The sequence below is a fragment of the Chiroxiphia lanceolata genome, chromosome 6 (assembly GCF_009829145.1).
Source record: "Chiroxiphia lanceolata isolate bChiLan1 chromosome 6, bChiLan1.pri, whole genome shotgun sequence".
Taxonomy (NCBI): Eukaryota; Metazoa; Chordata; class Aves; order Passeriformes; family Pipridae; genus Chiroxiphia; species Chiroxiphia lanceolata.
Window position 1 is genome coordinate 47,280,120 of NC_045642.1, and position 18,631 is coordinate 47,298,750.

At 38.8% G+C, this 18,631-nt stretch overlaps 1 protein-coding gene across 4 annotated transcripts in view; it reads right to left on the bottom strand.

Moving 5' to 3' along the window:
• The window catches only part of EML5 (EMAP like 5), a 113,698-nt gene extending 95,758 nt beyond the window's left edge, over positions 1-17,940 (bottom strand). For 3 of the 4 annotated variants that reach the window (XM_032690976.1, XM_032690975.1, XM_032690974.1), the window contains exon 1: positions 17,570-17,766. In XM_032690976.1, coding sequence (XP_032546867.1) covers positions 17,570-17,766 — 197 coding nt within the window. Of the gene's footprint in view, positions 1-17,569 lie in introns of all 4 variants that reach the window. The other variant, XM_032690972.1, reaches the window with a different exon arrangement.
• Positions 17,941-18,631: the final 691 nt, after the last annotated feature.

The following is an 18,631-nucleotide window of genomic DNA, read 5'->3' on the forward strand; positions in this document are numbered from 1 at the left end:
CAGTTCTAAGCAATGTGGTGACTCTTTTCAGTTCTTTCATTGTACTATGAGTGATTAAGCAATCCTTATAAGCATAGCAAATAATGCAAAAATACAGTATCTTCATCTAACCTCTAGAGGAAAAGCATCAATAAAACTCACATATTTGGGAATTTTCATTATTAAAACAGCCCTGAACAATGCACTTCATAGTGCTGAAAGAAAAAATATAACTAGAATGGGTGCCCAGAAATGGATAACCATAAACATCTGCTATACAAAGACTACACTAACTCATGGGCATGATGCAGTTAACAGGATCAAATAATGAGTTGGAGTTGTCTCTGGATACCTCAGGTAAGATCTTCAACACACCTCTACTGAGGTGTTAACAGCATACAACTTTTGGGATGGTATCTGAAGTAGCTGCTTACCATCCATCCAGTCAGTTCCTGAGGTCAGGTAGAAAAGCGTGAGTGTGGCTCAGTTCCTAAGGCAACTTTCCAACCTGTTACTGTGAGATCTGTGGACTTTAGTACACTGACTCTCTCAGGAATATTTTCTTACATTTTTTTCTCCTAGGGAGAAGGAGGAGATTACTTAGTGGCATGAGAAGCTATGCACTCAGGAGGAGAGGACTTGTGTTCCCTTTACTGCCCTGGTAATGAAAGCTGGTATGACCTATCCAAGTTACACTGCTGAAACCGTGCTTGCATCTAGCCCACACAGCTAGACTGTAAACTGGTGCCTGATTTCTTTCCTCTTCCCTGAGGGATGACTAAGCTGATGAATGAAATATTGCTGCTTGTCCGAAAAAGGAAACAGATATCCCTAATGACACAAGTTCTTCAGGACTTCTTTTTTGCCTCTGGCCTTTCTGACCTAGGCTTCTCAATAACAGATGTTAGATCTAATGTAGTGTCTCAGAAGAGGCAGATATGTCCAAACAGCAAACATTACCATGAAACAAAGCAGGTATTAGGCTAATAAACTGCTAAGTCAAATTAATTTTGAAATTGGCTACAAAATTTGGTACTTCTTGAAAGAATTCAGAAGCAGAAAATTCAAAAAACCTGCCTGTCACTATTGCAACAAAGCCAAATAGCTGGACTTGTAATGAACTGAGATTTCCACTGATATAACTGAATGACAGGTCTTTTCCTAGATAGATATTCAAATTGGGCTGAAAATACAGCTAGAGTTTAAACAGTATACTGAAAAGGGATATGTTTCTCACTTTGGTGCATTCAAGTCCCTCTTTTTAATTCATACAGAAAAGGTTCTTTCTCCCTTTTAGAGCAATACGTAAGAATTTCCTACCATTTTGACCAGATCCATGCACTGTACGATACCTATGATAGATTATTATATTAAATATTAATGGCAGCCTGTGGGAAAAAAAAAAAATAAAAACTGTCCATGCTGTGTCTGTTTGGGATGAGACCAGAGCCATGGACAAGACCCTACAATTTGTGTGAGGTTTGTAGTGGCAGGGGATCCTGAAGGAGAATAGTCAATAATAAACTACTTTATAATAAAAGAAATTAAGCTTTTTTTTTTTTCATCTTTATTTGGTTTGTGTTGAGCGTTAACAGGCATTGATTAATACAGACAAGCTGCAGACAAGGATACAGTATTAAAGATGATGTTTCCTTAGCAACAATATTGGATGAAAATCCAAGAATATATTCATGTGACTACTCCTGAGCTTCATAAAAGTAGGGCACCAGTAAAAATGCACAGAAGAATGCTGCAGTAAAATAACAGCATCTCACATATCTATTAATTATTAGTTAATTTCAATTGTCAAATTGTTTCTATGTGTCAATACAGCAAAACATTTTCATTGTATGTTTACAGAATTTTACATTCAGTTGAGAATATTTTTTTGTTTGCTGTCATTTATTCATATTACCCCAGAAGGAGTAACAGGGGAAACTACAAACCATTTCTGTCATACTATTTAAGTTTCTAGAGCAGAAAGAGCTGTAATCAGCAAACATCTCTCATCAAAGTTTAAACAGATCAAGTCAGAGCACACTTACTTCCCACAGACAAAACAAAGCAGTATTCATCATAGAGCATCACTTATGGGTCTTCCATACAGCTATTGTAACAGCACCAATAATGTCAAATATAGCTTTCTGAAGATTCTTAAATTGCAAAAGCATCCAACTTCAAAGTAAGAGAGTCTGAACTGGAGACAGGGAGGGTGAATTAAAATTGATTATTCCCAGCTGCAGTTTATCTCATTACCATTCCATATTTTCCCCTCTTGGATCTGAATGTTTTTTTGTTAATGAGAAACATTTAGAAACAACCTAGAGAATCCTTAAGATTGCTTTGGGCTCCTATCTGCTCCTAAACCCAAGGTGGGGGGGAGAGAGGGAAGCCCAGATGAGCTTCAAAGAGTGAAACAGTGAGTACAGCAACACCGATGTGAAGTTCCCAACTCAACCAATATGAGAACTGAGGAAAGACATTATGGGAACTATACGCTCCTTTATACAGATGTGCATTTTACCTTAGTCATGTCCTCCACTGCTCAGGAAGGGATTGGCTTCAGTTTTCTAGTAAGAGTAACCATTCACAAAAAAATGATTAAAAATAAAGATATTCCTCTTCTTTTCAAATATGAATGATTTTGCCAGTGCCAACAGGAGACCTCGTGGTTTAACTGAGTGAGGTTGGTGGTTTTTTACAAATTCTAAATGATCTTGACACTTTAATCACCAGGTTTTTACAGTCTGAGGAAAAAATTTCTTTTCTAATATGCCCCTTGAAAAAGAAGACAGTAAAATTACTTGCACATTCTTAGTTAAAAATTCTTCTCACATAAAAATTAGAAATATCATACACTCCAGAATGGTTTGGAGACAAATAATGTTCTGTTATCCTTTATTAACTATTCATATGAAAGAAGCAATTCTGATTGCTTCTGATAACTGGTGGTACAATAATGTGACATACTAAAGCCTGAAGGTAAGTTACCAAGGAATGGAATCCCATCTCAAAAAATATCCAACTTCCTTTTTCCTCATAAGACAATGCACGGACTTAAGTTTATATCTTATAAAGGTTTAAATAATTAAACTGACAAACTAGCAACAAGATTAAAAAAAGGAGGCCAAAAAAAAAGGAAAAAAAACCCCAGAAGCACAAGATCTGTGGAGAGAAGAGAGTGAGAGAGAGTGCAATCAGTTGTCAGTAACTTAGGAGGGAGGCAGTCCAGCTATTCAGCTCCTTTGGGTCACTAGATCTGATGACCTGAAAGAGATCCCTTAACAAATCAGCAAGCACCATTAAACCATTTGGTTAGGATTTGTCAGTCACAAAGTTAGAAAGCAGTCCTTCACTCTGGAATACATATGGTGAAAAGCATACAAACCTACAAACCTATCACAGGCTGACAAACCAAGGCAGTCTAAAATCAAGGTGGAAACACTGATTTCCCATTCTAAACAGTTTACAAGCTAAGAAACTACTTCAGTAAAGATTATCATGCTGTAGCCACATAATTATGGGAACATTGAGACAATTATGGCTATAAAATCACAACAGAATTAATTTCAAATAAATTTTGTAACAAAATTCAGGCTAGAAAGGGAAACTGAACGACGAAAATTCTGCCCACAGTTAAAATTACTTAGCCAAGACCATTTCAAAAATTTCTTTTCAGAAAAAGGTTATTTTGGATGCTTCTGACCTCAGAAGTTAATGAGTTAAATTTGCTCGAGGTACAAAATTTCTTCATTATCACTAAAATCCTTCAAACAACTCTTCACTCAGTCATTGCGTCTCCATAGGAGATTTACAACAGTTTTTCACTACTAATTTTCCATCTACTATTTTTGAAATTTATAATAGATCTTCTAGTATTATATAGGGAAAAAAAAAATCACAGAATGTAAAATTCTCTTTCATATTTCTGATCAAGTATATTAAACAGCTATTCAGTCTTCTCTCCTATGGGATATACTAATGAAAAACTTCTCTGTGCAAGAACTTATCATCTGAATATTCAAGAGTGAAGTCACAGAGTAATCAGTGACAATTTTTGAAAGGTTCTTTTATACAGAAAGGTTATCCTGATAAAATTAGCAGTTGGCTTAAAATAAGGAATAGTGGGAAGAAGGCAGTAGCAGAGCTGTGAGTGAAAAAAGCTGAGATAAGCACAACATTCTCTACTTCAATGGACTGCATTTCACTGTCAACCAAAGAAGGTTTAGAGCAGAAGAGAACACTATCTTGCCAACCCTGGAGACTGCAGATGCACTAGATTTCTTCGCAAGTTCTTGAGAAGTTCAGGCCTACAGGTGTTCTGCAGGTGTTAGACAGAGGTGTTTTCCTACAGAAAAAGAAAGCCAAGGACTCTATAACACTTTATAATTTACAATACCACCATCTAACTTCCTACTCAGAAAGGTGAGAAGAGCCAGGATACCACTTAAAGCTGGGACATCATCTGAACCCTTGTTTAGAAAAAAACCTAAAAATGGGATTGAGGCCACAAAATATTTACACAAAAAACCATCTGCTAAAACAAGTAAAACCCCCATATGTACCAGACTCATAAACAAAACAGGAAAGAAGCATATGAAAATGCAGTACTAAAGGGACTCAGAAGTCAATGTGTATTTGGTAGGCAATGAAAGTTGTTGACCCTGTGGGCTCACAAACTTAATTATTAAAAACTACTTAAATGGAGAAGATGGATAGAGAGCAGTCATGTGCAACACTTTCAAGAAAATACAACTCTTCTGCTCAAAAATTATGTTTATCTCCAGAATACTAATTCAGTTGAATAATCCCAGTAAGGGAATGGAATGGAATTAAATGGAATACTCATTATCATAAGCATATGCTGTAATCTGCAAAAGATAAAACCACAATTATTCATAAATTAATTTATTACCGAATAATGTTTCAAAGGCTATTCATTTTCATGGTATTAATTTCTATGGCAGAAGAAACAGCAATTGAAAAAACAGAAGTAGAAGAGGAACTTGCAACTAAAAACACAAATATCATCTAATGTGTGACCTTGATCTAAAAACAACCCAAAACATTTATCAGTTCTCAAATATTCCTGTTATTTCTTCAAGTACTCTGGAAGGCTATTTCACTGAAAATGTCACACTCGCCACAATAAATCTTCAGGCAATTTCCAAATGCCGTCTGATGCCTTGTCTTGATCTAAGATAAAGCATCATTCACCTTGCTTGCTCTTGTAGAGAGATTATAAACAGGGAACAGGGATTAACACAGTTCTAAAAGTCAAGAAAAGGTTTATACAGTTGTCAGTTAACCAAAACACAGAATTAATCCACTCATTCTGCACACAGACTGTCTTGATAAAACGGAGACATCTTACTACCACTCACCTCAAAATACTAAAATGCATAAATTCTTTAAGTTATTTCTACCCTTAAGTATGTTTTGGGTTTTTTCCCAATGGTATGTATGTATAATGTTTGTATGCACCTATAACACAGTCTGACGTTTTCAGGAGCTTTGTTCATAAAATACGTTATCCTATCATTCAGAAAATTTTATTTTTAACATTATATGCAACTAGATTATATGCAACTAACATTATACGCAACTAGATTTAGTCACAAGAAATATACCACATAAACAGAAAGAATCAAAGCAGTAAACCAATACTTTTTCATCCAGTCTTTTAGAGCATTGTTATAAAACTATGTTGTATCTACAGATTTCATTCTCCAATTCTGGTAAAGTAAAAAATACAATAAGTAATTAGGAGTGAAAAGTGTGAGCTAGATGTGAGAACACAATGATTTTACTATAACTATGACCAATTTATAAACGGGATTTTCAGCTTGGACACATTTTCTTTATTACTAGGTCTGGTCCTTTGCCTCAGTGTTGTTTCTCTTCTTTTTAGTTAAATTCTTCACCTTAATCAAGCATTTTATTTACATGTAACTTTTTGTCAAGTATCTTATCAATATACCTTATATGAAGCCAGAGGAAAATTAAGATGTAATTGATCCTATAGCAAACAGAATGTAAGAGGCAAATGAAAAATTTTCCTAAATGTAATCTGTCACAGATTTGGCTAGACCATCAGTAGAGGTACCACCTTCAGGTACCTCTAAAGTTGATCCCTTTGTTCAAACTGACATTATTCTCTCCAAAGTTATGGCACTCACTCTTTGGACACATTCCTCTTGATTCTTGAATTCAAACCCCAGAGAAACATCCAATCCAAGTTGCAACAGTCCTTGGGAAGGGCAAAGTTCAAATCTGAACAGAATGCCAAGATCTGCTCAGGTTTTTTCCTGTGCCAGCCACAAATCCTACAAGCTATGCCCCAATTAGGCACAGATTGTTCTAGAAGGATGCATAGGTGAGAATTTTCTGAAGACAGGGTCCTGATTCTGAGACTGGATATGCATCTCAGCAGTCTGTCAGCTGAATCAAACACAGAAATATCTCTTGGAACTAAACTAAAGCATATGTTTAACATTCTTTTATTTCCACAAACCTGTTTTAAAACCTAGTAATTCTGTTTATATTTGGACAGTATAAAGTGGAAAAAAATCCTATGAACAAATGTGCTTACCTTGGCTCGGAAAAAGAGGCATTTCAGTTCACAGTTCAAGAGGAATTATTACTCCTATTTTAGAAATCCACTGCTTTCCAGCATAGGAACATCATTCTGATGCAAAACAGTGCTAATCCACAGACAAACAATACCAAGACCTCCAAAAAAGAAGTATTCAAAAATATTTATCAAATATGATCCCATGAATATTTCAGCAATTACAGGTTGGACATTGCTGTTAGGATGGAAGGCTTGGGGTTTTTGCATGTTTGGGGTTTTTTTGTTTGATTGATTGGGTTTTTGGTTAGGTTTTTGGTTTTGTTTTTTTTTGCTAACATGAGAGGATGTGTGTTTTAAAGCAAAAGAATCAGACTGACCTGGGCATACAGACACTGGTCTAGATCCACCCTGTCTGCAGCCCAAAGCAATTGGTACTATAAAGGAACTCCCCTGAAAAAGCTTGGAGGATCAAGCAGTGAAACGAAATTAGAAACCTATGAAAAATGGTTGGAAGGATCGTTCACTGTATCTTCTGAAGTAATATCTGAACACCCAGGGCTTTCATAAAAGAATAAGCATCAGGTACCATGTTACAGATCCTATTCAAAAGAAAAGGAGTCTACCAGGAAGCCTCTCAGCAGTGATAAGGAATCCTAGCTAAAGGGGAGTCTTTTGCAACTAGGCTGAGGACAGTTATTCTGAAGAAGAGACAGAGTTTTAAGAATATATGTATCCTCTAGCAGCTAGGTAAAATAACAAAAAAACCTGCTTTTTAAACAGCAGTGGTCTCACAGAGACATCTTGTTTTAAATGCAGCACAGTAGTGGTGTTATCAGATGGAGCACACACTGGAATTCTTTGTGGTTTCTATCTTTTACAATATAAAACTGATAGGTATCATAAGCCTGACTTAAGAATTCAATCATATCTTTTGCTACCAAGACTTAAGGCAATCTTGGCTGATTCTGACCTTTTTTGTGCAAATCAAGCACTGCATTTTTAAAGTCCATGACTATTGTAGTAGCTACAACAGCAATGCAAAATAATGATACTGGTTATTTCTTGTAGAAATTAAAGTCTTTTGTAGTCCATGGAGTAATCAGAGCAATCTGTGCCCTAATGCTGGTAGTTTATACATATCTATAACATTCTGTAAGGTGCTTCACTGTTGCACCAGGGGAAATTCATACTACAGATGACACATCAGCAGCTCCCTGGGCAGAAAATCTTGAATACATGTTTTTGAAAAGAACACTCAGTAGCATCTCAGTTAAACATTCAACCAAATTATTAAGATGGCTATGAAAACTTTCACTTTCTGACACTTAAGTTCAAAGAAAATTATAACTTTTCTTTGCAAGCTATTTCAAGTGCTCAGTAGTTCTGATTACCATGTGAACATGCCAAAATCAATAAACCATTCCAAGTAAAATAAATATATTGTGAATACACCAATTTCCTTGATAATACTATAACAGCGTAATAACTTAAGTTTGTAACAAATCTAAATTTTAATATAAGCACATGACTAATCTTTATCAGTCCAGATTAGACAGCTTTGCCACTTTTATGAATAATAAATTATTTTTCATTTAAATTAAATGATAGATAAAAGTGCTGTCCCAAATCACAAACACAACTCTGTAAGTGGTATAATAACATTTTGAAAAACTGGGTAAAGTACATCTTGAAGTAAAAAAAACCCTTGAGGTATTATATAAAGTAAAACTAAATTCTCCAGCTTTTTTAGCTTAATGTCAGTGTCAGCTTAAGCTTTAAAAACCTCAAAATGTAGATGACATAAAACTAAAAACATCTCTTCATAATTATTTCAGGTTCTGCTTCAAGTATGTATCTCTTAAAAAGCCTACATTGCTTGTGTTAACAATTACAGTAAAATCTAAACTAATTTTTTGATATATCATACAGAACATGTACACTATGGTTTTCAATCTAAAACAATTACAGAGGGGAAAAAAATGAACTCTCAATAATTACCTTCTAGACCTGAAGTTTAATTTATGTCTTAACTGAAACTTCAAATTTTGCATTTAAAACCCCAAACATTTGACTTCATACAAACCCTTCAAAAGAATTATATTATTGAAACATGCCAAGTTTCTAGGTTAAGATAGCCTACCATTATCATAATAACATTGTTAACACAATAAGCTAACCTCATAATGCTGTTAAAATTCAGCCAGGAACATACTTTCCTACCTATATCAAGAGGATGACTAACAAATTAAAACACTGAAAACATAGGTAAACAGAAACATAACTGCTTTGGCTGTAATTTGGAAAAGCTGAAAGATTAGAACAGACCTCAAAATTTCTGCAGAAATTACTTCAAAATTTTTAAAAATTAAATACGCTTAAGCCTTTGGTTACATTTTCTGTTTTTCTCAGACGTTGTCCCAAAGCCCCACTTTTTTGCAACAGTTATGAGAAAAAGACCCAACTACCAAATCAAGAAAAGCATTTTCTACAGCACCAGGACGTTTTCCCTTTTAAGTATTGACCTGACCTGACCCTGCCTGTGAGTGCTGACACAATCAGATCAGAAGGTGATGTGACTGCTGGCTATGAAAAGCACGATGCATGAAGGCAAGCTCCTAAGCCTGTAGCTCCTTGCTGTGTTGATCTACTTTAATCAACTTCTAGTACGGTTTAGATGTTCAGTTCTGGTTGGATATTTTTGATATTACTATTCATGTTTTTTTAATTAGGAAAAATATAGTTTTTAATGGTATGCAGGTGTTTTAAACAACAGGTTTACTCTAGCCCCACTTCAAACTGAATCAAAGAAATATCTTATTCTGTATTCCCAAAATATTTTAATTTTATCAAACCAAATCCAAGCAAAACATTTTTTTAAAAGATGATGCACAAAGCTCTTGATAAAAAAAAAAAATTGTAATGAAAATTCAATAATAAATCCCTCAAAAAACATATTTCAGTCTCGTAGAACATGTTCCAGGAAAGCTCTAGAACCACCCAGAAAACTTGGTTTTCCTCAAGGAAAAGGCAGATAATGCTCTTTCCTCTCTCTCTCTGATCTCTTTAAGATATGAACATGAATCTTCCCACCAGACTTTTACAGATCTGACAACTTGAGACCACTTAACATGAAAAGTTGGTCAGCACTTAACTGGGACTTTGTCCTTGTGAAGCATGGCATAAAACAGTCATCAGGGGAATTATCTCACCCCTTGTCCTACCAAGTGCTTCTGCTGTAAAAAATGCCATTTTGACTGATAGACAGACAAAAGATACTTAAGCTAGAGGCTTATAGGAGGACTGCTTAGCTTAATTATGACATAATTTAGGTCCTATTAAGTCATGACTTCTTCCGTGGAGGAATATAAACTATGTCCTTAGAGATCATCTGGAGGTGATGAAGTGAGAGTCAATTGATTTATCTTTAGTATAAACAAATGAAACATTACACCATATAAGCCCAAGAATAAGCTAAGGGGAAGACATGATTTTTCAGTTGGAAATCTAAACTTTCCAAGGAAAAAAAGAAATCAGTCCCTCCAAATATCATATTCAGAAAAGAAAAATGCCTTAATGCCTTATTAAGGAAGTACAATAGTTTGGTGCATAAACCCATTCAAGTGATTTGAGTTGCTGTAATAAATCTCTTGGAATGGTGCACATTACATAGTTTCAACATTATGTTGCTTTCATTCTTTGAAGAAGGCAGTTCCCCCATCAAGTGCAAATGGAGAATGAACCCCAGGTGTCACATTTGAGCAGGAACCCACCAGCAAACACTCCAAAGCCTGTTTTTTGTTACAGAAAAATGAACTATTTAAGAGTATTTGGTTTTGCAGTAAACATTCCATTGCATATCAAAAACCCATGATCTTTTCTTAATGTCTAATTTTCGTCAAGAAAAAATAATTTGAAAAATTATTTCCTTAACTAGACTTACATTAAATTATTTTTATTTGAATTTGCATGTGGAAAGATCATAAATTAATGTTTGTAGTCAAAACACTGGAGCTTTGGAACAGTATTTCCAATTCTGGAAGTTCTTACTGTTCAGCTTGGGCCTACAATTTTTATTTTTGCTTGGGAAGTCACTTGACTTGTCACTGGGCACCATCTTCTTTACACTTTCCCTTCAGCTCTTTGTATAGGTTGATCAGATGCCCTCTGAGCCTTCTCTTCTCTGGGCTAAATGGTCCCAGCTCTCTCAGCCTTTCCTTGGGAGAGATGGTCCAGTTTCTTAACCATCAGTGGGATCTCAAAGTGGCCCTTCAATGGACTGTCCTGTAGCTCCACATCTCTCATGTAATGAGGAGCCCAGAACTGGACACGGTACAGCCTCATCAGTACTTATAGAGGGGAACTGTTCCTACCACAGACTTTCTTTGGGACTTCAGAACAAAGACTGGTTTCCTAACACTGTCCCTAATAATCCAGAATGTATCCACGTTGTAGGTTTCCTAAGCATTATACAAGCAACATTTTCATGTGTTTCTATGCATGACCCATTTCACATTTGAAGCATAACGTTAAAATTAATTTTACTCTTGTTTTCCTCCAGCACAGTTATTAAAGGATCCAAAGGGGGACAGCCTTCATCAATGGCTATGATTATTGAAATAATTTGGGAGATTACCTTTCTGCAAATGAATAAACAACAGATTTTGTTTCTAGAAAGAAAGACCTGGACTGCATAAAATTCAAGGGCAGACAAACAATTCCTCCCATGCTGAAGAGTGTTTTTCCTCTGTCACCTAAGTAATTCAAAAGACAGAACAGGCTGCACATGGAATGAATAATTAAAAAAGTTCTCCTTATGTGGCAACTGTGCTATTCATTCAGTTACATTCCCTGAAATCCAAAATACACAACTAACCATGAAATTCCTTGTGAAAATTCATAGAACTGCTGCCAAACCAATTAACAGAATTCCATCTGATAAAGTTTTGTAGCTATACTTAGAACCTATTGTTTAACATTTGTGCTTGACTGTCATCTGGAGTTAGGGCAGAGACACACAGCATTTATTCTAGACAAGAACAAGAAAATAAATCTGACAGCAGATACCTTAACTTACAATTACTTCAACTGTTTGTTGAGGTTTTGGAGAACTAGGATGAATCTTAGGGTGTCAGACTACTGGGGGAATACAAAAGATGGAAACAAAACAATTTCCTTCTACATTCTTGTGAAACCTGTTTGGATCTTTTTCTGAGAAAAGATAATCTCTTCTTTCATAAGTTTTTTTCATTACTAGAATCCAATGAAAAGGGACCAAAGAGAGGCACAAAGCCTCTCTCATAGAATGAGGTGGTAGAAATACACAGCATCTTTATTAAAAAAGTCCAACAGCTAGTCATCCAAAGTCATAACAATGCATAGTTAACAAAAAGAGAGGGTGAAGAAAAGATCTGTTGCCATTCAAAACTAGGATGTGACTAATCACTGCACTGCTAGAATTTCTGTTTGCAAACCACAGCTGACAGCCACACAGAGGAAGCCTGGACCTGCCTCCCTGAGAGCATTAGCCAGGAGCAATCTTAGAAAGCAGCTGACAGAGTCCAACAATTTCTTAGATGTTGATGGTTAGACTAACATTGAGAGTGCAACAATAAGTAGATAAATCCGAGCTGGTGAATAGAACTAACACCAGGGAGCAGAAGTGATTTTGATTTTCACTAGAACCTTAGAAATGTTGACACTAAAAAGATATAGGGTTTTTGCCTTGGAATAAAGGAGCAAGATCATAGAATCTTAGGCAGGGCAATCTCTTCTAGATTGAGCTGAATTTTGAAGTACAAAAAAAATGACAGTCTTAAATAAAGTGTCTAGAAAGACCACAGTTCAGTGGCCAGAGGTTGGGCTTCTTCTTTTTGTTTCTTGGGAAACAAAGTTCAACGTGATTCCTACAGAGTTGACAGCAAAAAAATAAGAAAAATTGTCTTAAGCTGTGATTTACACAAGTGAACCATTTTTCTGGAAACAGCCAAATACTATCTCTGTGAGAATACAGATAAATGCTTTGCCATTCTTGTCACCTGTCTTGCATATACTTCTGCTCCCTGTAAACATGCAATTTCTCTCTCTACAGTCTTGGATACAGAGAGGTACAAAGGGGGAAAAGAACCACATGTTTTAATCAAACTCAAAGTAGAAAGATTTCTTTCTCCTTTGTAGCAGGGTATCTGGTAGTTTCTGGTACTACAACTACTAACAGTAAAGAAATTCAGTGTTTTCTGAATAATTCTTCAAGTTATGTTTGCCCTAAAAACACAACTCTGCACGAGTCCTAGGGCAGAAGATACATGATTTCTTTCCCCCAACTTAGTCCCAGAGAAGGGAAGTATATAGATTTTAGACAAGAAGGAAAACGAACTTATTAGACACAGCCTATGGCTCCTCAACAGCAGAGCTATAGGTGCCATTATCAGCAGAAATTCAAGCATTTTACTAGTATAAAATGTGCCAGCTACAAACCCTAAATGTACCACAAACATTTTACTAAAGTAGTCACACTTTACTGATTATAAAGTTCTAGGAATAATGTACAACAGCACTATTATTTGCCCACGTAGTCACATGATGGATTAAAAAGTAGGACAGAGATAATAACCCTTCCTCATTTGTCTCCTTTTGACAGAGAAATGTAATTCCTCTTCTTTCTTTCTGTGACCAGCACAGTTGTGTGGTTGTTCTGCACCAGCAAAGAGATAATGGTACAAAAGGATAATTACAAATAAATGCAAAGTTTGAGCTCAAAACAGACATCACATAAAGCAAAATACGCATTTTTGTCAAGTCTGCTAAAGATCTCAAAAAGATGCACTGGTTTAACCTCAGATTGAGCTTTTACTTTTCAATGGCATCATCAATGCCAGATGAAAAGTTAAGTCCCAGTAAAATTCCAATACTCTGAAGGTCACAAAAAAGATGGTCACAGCTAATAAATAAAAATGTAAAAACATTATTCTAAAAGCGTCCTTCGAGCACGTCAACATAGAGAATACACCAGGTGACATCAAAGGCTTTTGGCAATAGACAGCCATTTAAAAAGGTGGATGACTTCGGGGTTTCCAATTTTCTCACCTTACATAAAAAAAGTAAAATACATAAACAAGACTTAGCCCAGACAAATAAGGAGCCCCAACATGAGCATCGGTTTCCCGTATGACAAGTTAATACTCTGAGGGGGCATCTTCTGAAATCTTTCTACAGATCAGGATTAAATATGATCCCCCTGAGGTCTCTCTGACACAGGATGGACAGCCTACATTAAATAACCTATGATCCTCTAAATCAATAAAATTACGGAGAGAACAACGGCAGAACAACGGCAAGATCTAACCTGAACACACCAACACACAGTTTCTTCCTTGTCTATCATAAAGCAAACCATTCTACACCTCACAAGCTAGTTTGGTGACCCATGAAATCCTAGAACACAAGTTTAAATCAGTAGCTCTGTAGGAATAATTTGCATGTTCATTCAAAATTTGTAGCTCCTACACATACACAGCCAAGGCTGGACAAGGGATCTTATCTTCTGCAAACACAATGGATGTCCAGGTTATGCTGCTGGCAACAGACAGCACTGCCAAAGCAAGTCAGCTGAGGTTTCATGTGTAAGATTTTTTTCCTTATTTACTCCTGAAAATGCAAGAAACTCAGATATCAGCACTCCCAAAAGATGCAAATTTCCAAAGCATTTCTGCATCTAAGTGGTATGTTCCACAAGTGTTCACATGGAACCTGGACCTCAACAACAAAAATAAGCAGACATGTAAGAAATAAGAGACAAATAAGATAGATATTCTCTATCCTCCAGAATAGGGAGTTGATTTCCGGAAAGTAATTCCCAGAAGAGATAAAAACCAAAACATAAAAAGCAAAAGCTCACCAGAAAGCAAGAGAAGTCCTTTTAAAGATGGATTTAAAGCTGAGATTGTTCAATTAAAACAAACAAAAACAAAAACAACAACAAAAACAGACTGATAGAGGTCCTAAGTGATCCTAATTATCCTCTTCTAAACACTCAAAAGAGTGTTTGATAGAACCGAGGGACAAAACAATGAAAGAGAGCTCTCTTGCTTTCACTACATAGTTAACTGAGGCTGAGGGGTTCGGTGTGCACACTGCAATTAAAACTCAGATTATTATACTGAAAATAAATTTTGTTAAAACATCTAATCATATAAAAAATCTTACAGGAGGTTTACAGGCTTTTGTTTAATAAAAGGAGGCAAAACTTCACAGTAGAACACTAACTGCTGGTGCAAGAAAGAATTTTTACAACGGAAAATATCCTATAGCAGTCCATTACTCTAATACTGTTTGCTATTACTAAAGACAAAGAAATGGTCTCTGACTGAAAAAATTGCAGTTCCTCTCTTCCTGATTGATGTTCACAATTACAATATCATCCAAAGCATGCTAATGGTATAAAAGTTCTCATAATGAAGAGTACTAATAATATCACCATGTAGTGTGCAATATTTACTGCTTAGTCCTTGTAGCTATGGAGCTGGGCTCATGAAAGTTTGATTCTTTAAACATGTAAGATTTTCAGACACCAGAGCTTCACAAGTGAGATCCCATACTTGTAAAAAGACACTCAATCCTCCCATTGCTTTCACTAAAAAAATCACAAATGTCCCAGCACTTGGACAGTACTTGCCAAGCCTATTAAAATACAAAACATATGAATTCTTTTGCAATCAACAGTTGAGTTTGTTATCTTCAGAGAGAAAATCAAGTAGCACTGTTTACTGTATTACATAATCCCATTTTTGCACCTACCTTTGGGTATTTTAATTTTTGTTTCTTAATACTTGACCTTTATATATACCTTTAATACTTGACCTAATACTATGACTCCTTTAAATTTTGGGAACTAGTATGTTTAGGTACCCGAGTTTAGTCATGAAAAGTGTGAGATGACATTTAAATAGTACCATGTTGCTTTTAGAAAAAGTAGCACGTGAAAGACCGATCACTGCAAGTTCTAATCTTACTATTAGAAATAGCCATGCTGCTTTTAAATCAAGCATTCTTTTTAAGGTATACTAGTATTTCTATATAGCTTTTGCGCTTAAGAAGCATGCAAAATTCTAACTGCGTAAACCTGTAATGCTTTAACATACTTAGAAATATATTCTCTCAACATCGGTACAATTCAGAGCAGGAGAAACTCCAGTATGCTGGGTCATGGTACCATACAATTCAAAGTACACTCCCACACAAACCAGGTACATTCTTTCCCTCTGATTAGCTGACTGTCAGTAGATATTACTTTTCTTTATTTTTAAGTACTATTCTAAATAATGAGTTCTGTCACATTTTGGCCAAATGTAGCACATTGTACCAAAACTGAGAGACACTGAGCAAGGAACTGTTACCACAGTCGTAGCTCAACCATATAATTCTTATGCTGTAAGAAGTGCTACTGAAACAAACAGTGTCATTCGGAAGCACTCATGAATACAAAGTATTAAATGTGTAACATTACACTAGGGCGACCTTAGAACAAGTAGTAAGCCAGCGCTCCCTTAGCACAATAGGAAGTTGCGGATCTGGATTTCCCGCAGCACCTGACATCATAGATGGCTAGCAGTTCCTAAGAAAACAGTTTTTCTGGATTAAACTGAGAATGTTAAAGCATTAAATGATGTAAATAACAGTGATTCAAACTCCTGACTCGACAGGGGAGTCGAGAGTCTATAATGGTACACTGTCTGACTACTTTTTTCTTCACATTTAGCACCAAGGAGAAATATACTACACAAGTCACACCCTTCATTGCCAGCCATAGTTCAAATCTACTTAAATTTCTTCGAGATGATTTAAACAAAGGAAAAAAGTGGCCATAATGACCAACTTTTCTAGTGTGTCTAAAAGCTTAAACGAAAGACAACATCTATTACACTCTCTGCAGGCAATACCTGTTACTCATGTGAGTAACACACACAGAGGGTATGTCTTGGAGCAGCAAGCATCATAAAAACAAATTTTGTGCTGTAAAACCTCCAAAAGACCTACAAAACTATCAGCTCCTAGCTCTTGCCCCAACATGAAGAGCAAAAGAAATCAGAATTCAAAATCCATCTGCAATGACACCTACTGGAAGGGAAAAGATTGATGACTCAGGCTCACATCTGCCCTTCATACTCGTCAAATACTCTCATTGATCTCACAGCATCACTAGGCTTATGAAAGCATCCTTGGAGTGAAAACACATTTAAGAAATGACACCAGCACATCTCTTCCGCAACATCAGTTTTTAATTTTATTTTTTTTTATGAACTCAGCACCTGATAACATTCCCTGCCTAGCGAACTACTGAGCTGCAGAAGAAGCCTCAACTTCGCAAGAAAGGCTGTTCTTTTAAGATCACCCTAAAAGTTGCGTGAGTTATAGGCAGGCCACTAATTCCCCATGTAATCGTCGCCTTTTTAACACCAGCCAAAGGTCTACCTTGCTGCAGATTAACCTCCTCCGCATCCCGAGTGCCCCGGGGCACACACGCGATTACCGCCTCTCCTCCCGCCGGCCCTTTGACATTCAGGGGCGGCCGGGACCGAGCCCCGACCCCCGGGCTGCCGCGCCGGGCACAGGCGCCCGCGCAAGTTTCGGTACCGCACACCGGTGGCAGCGGGGGGAACACGACCCGACCCGTGAAATCCGACAGCCAAAAGCCATTCCCAGGCTGCTTTTACCCACGGCGATGCCCGGGCGGGGGGGCGGTGAGGGAGCGCTGACTGTCCTTGATGTATCCCGGTCCTCCCGCCGGGTCCCCGCGGCGCTGACGGGACGCGGGATCGCCAGCGCTGCCCAGGACGGCACCGGGGGCAGGAGGCGGCGTGGGGACACCCGCGCCCCGCTCCGGGGTAACGGGAGGAGAGGGCAGAGAACGAGCCGGGCTGTGGGGTCCGGACAGCCGGAGGGGGTTGGGACAGCCGGGCTGTGGGGGTCGGGACAGCCAGAGGGGGTCGGGGCCCGCGGCGGGAGGCGGCCCGGCGGTACCTGATGATGTCGTCCTGGTGCCCCAGGTAGAATTTCTGCCGGTGCTCCCGGGGGCTGTAGACCACGCCGACCCCCGCCACGAAGTAGACGATCTCCTTGGCCGCCGTGTAATAGAGGTTGTTGCGGCACTGGTGACCCCGGTAGCCGTAGACCCACTCCAGCCGCAGGTGGCAGCTCGGCGCGCTCCGGTCAGCCATGTCCACCCGCCCCCGCCGGCCGGGTACGGCTCTCCCCAGCCGGAGACCCCGCGGGAAGGGGGCGACGGGCCGGCCGCCCCCTCCGCTCGGCTCGGTGTCCGCCGCGCTAATCCCTGCCCGCCGACATGGATGCCCGCCGCCGCCGCGCGTCCGCCGCCGCCTCACAGAGGGCGCCGCCGCCCGAGAGCGCCTCGCCGCCCCGCGCCGCCAGACATGGCTGCGCCGAGACACCGCCCGGGACGCGGAGCGAGGGCGCGGCGCCGCTCGGGCCCCCCCCGCGCCCCGGCTGCGCCTGCGCCGAGGGCGGCGCCGTCAGCGGCCGGGCGGGCCCGCGGGGCTGAGGGGCGCGGCGGGGACCGACCGCCGGTAGTGGCGGGCACTGGGCAGGAGGTAACGCGCTTCACCTTCACCTGCCATGACGCGGGTTTTTTTTCTAATTTACCTTTTATTTTATTTTACTTTATTTTCTCTTTAAGCGCGGCTGTGTCTTTTCCCCTCACCCAAGTTTAGAGTTTTTTGTTTTCACTGCCCGTCCGGGTAACACCCCTGTCCCTTGCCTTTCCGCCGCCCCGCCGCCGCCGGGCTCTCGGCAGCGCTGGGGCTGCATGAGCCCCAGCCCCTCGTCAGCCGCGAGTGAAAACAACCCCCCGCTCTCGCTGGGCCCAGCGGCAGCTCCGCTTCAACCGAGAAGAAAATGTCAACTGTAATTTTTAATGACGAATATTTAACCCTTTCAGCCCACTGCCTGACTCGTGCGCCACACAAATGTTACTTCCCCATCTTAATTTCCCATACACAACTTAGCGAAGTTTTACACGGCGAAGTCGCCACTTTCCGACCTCACAGGTGTGGGAGCGACTTCTCT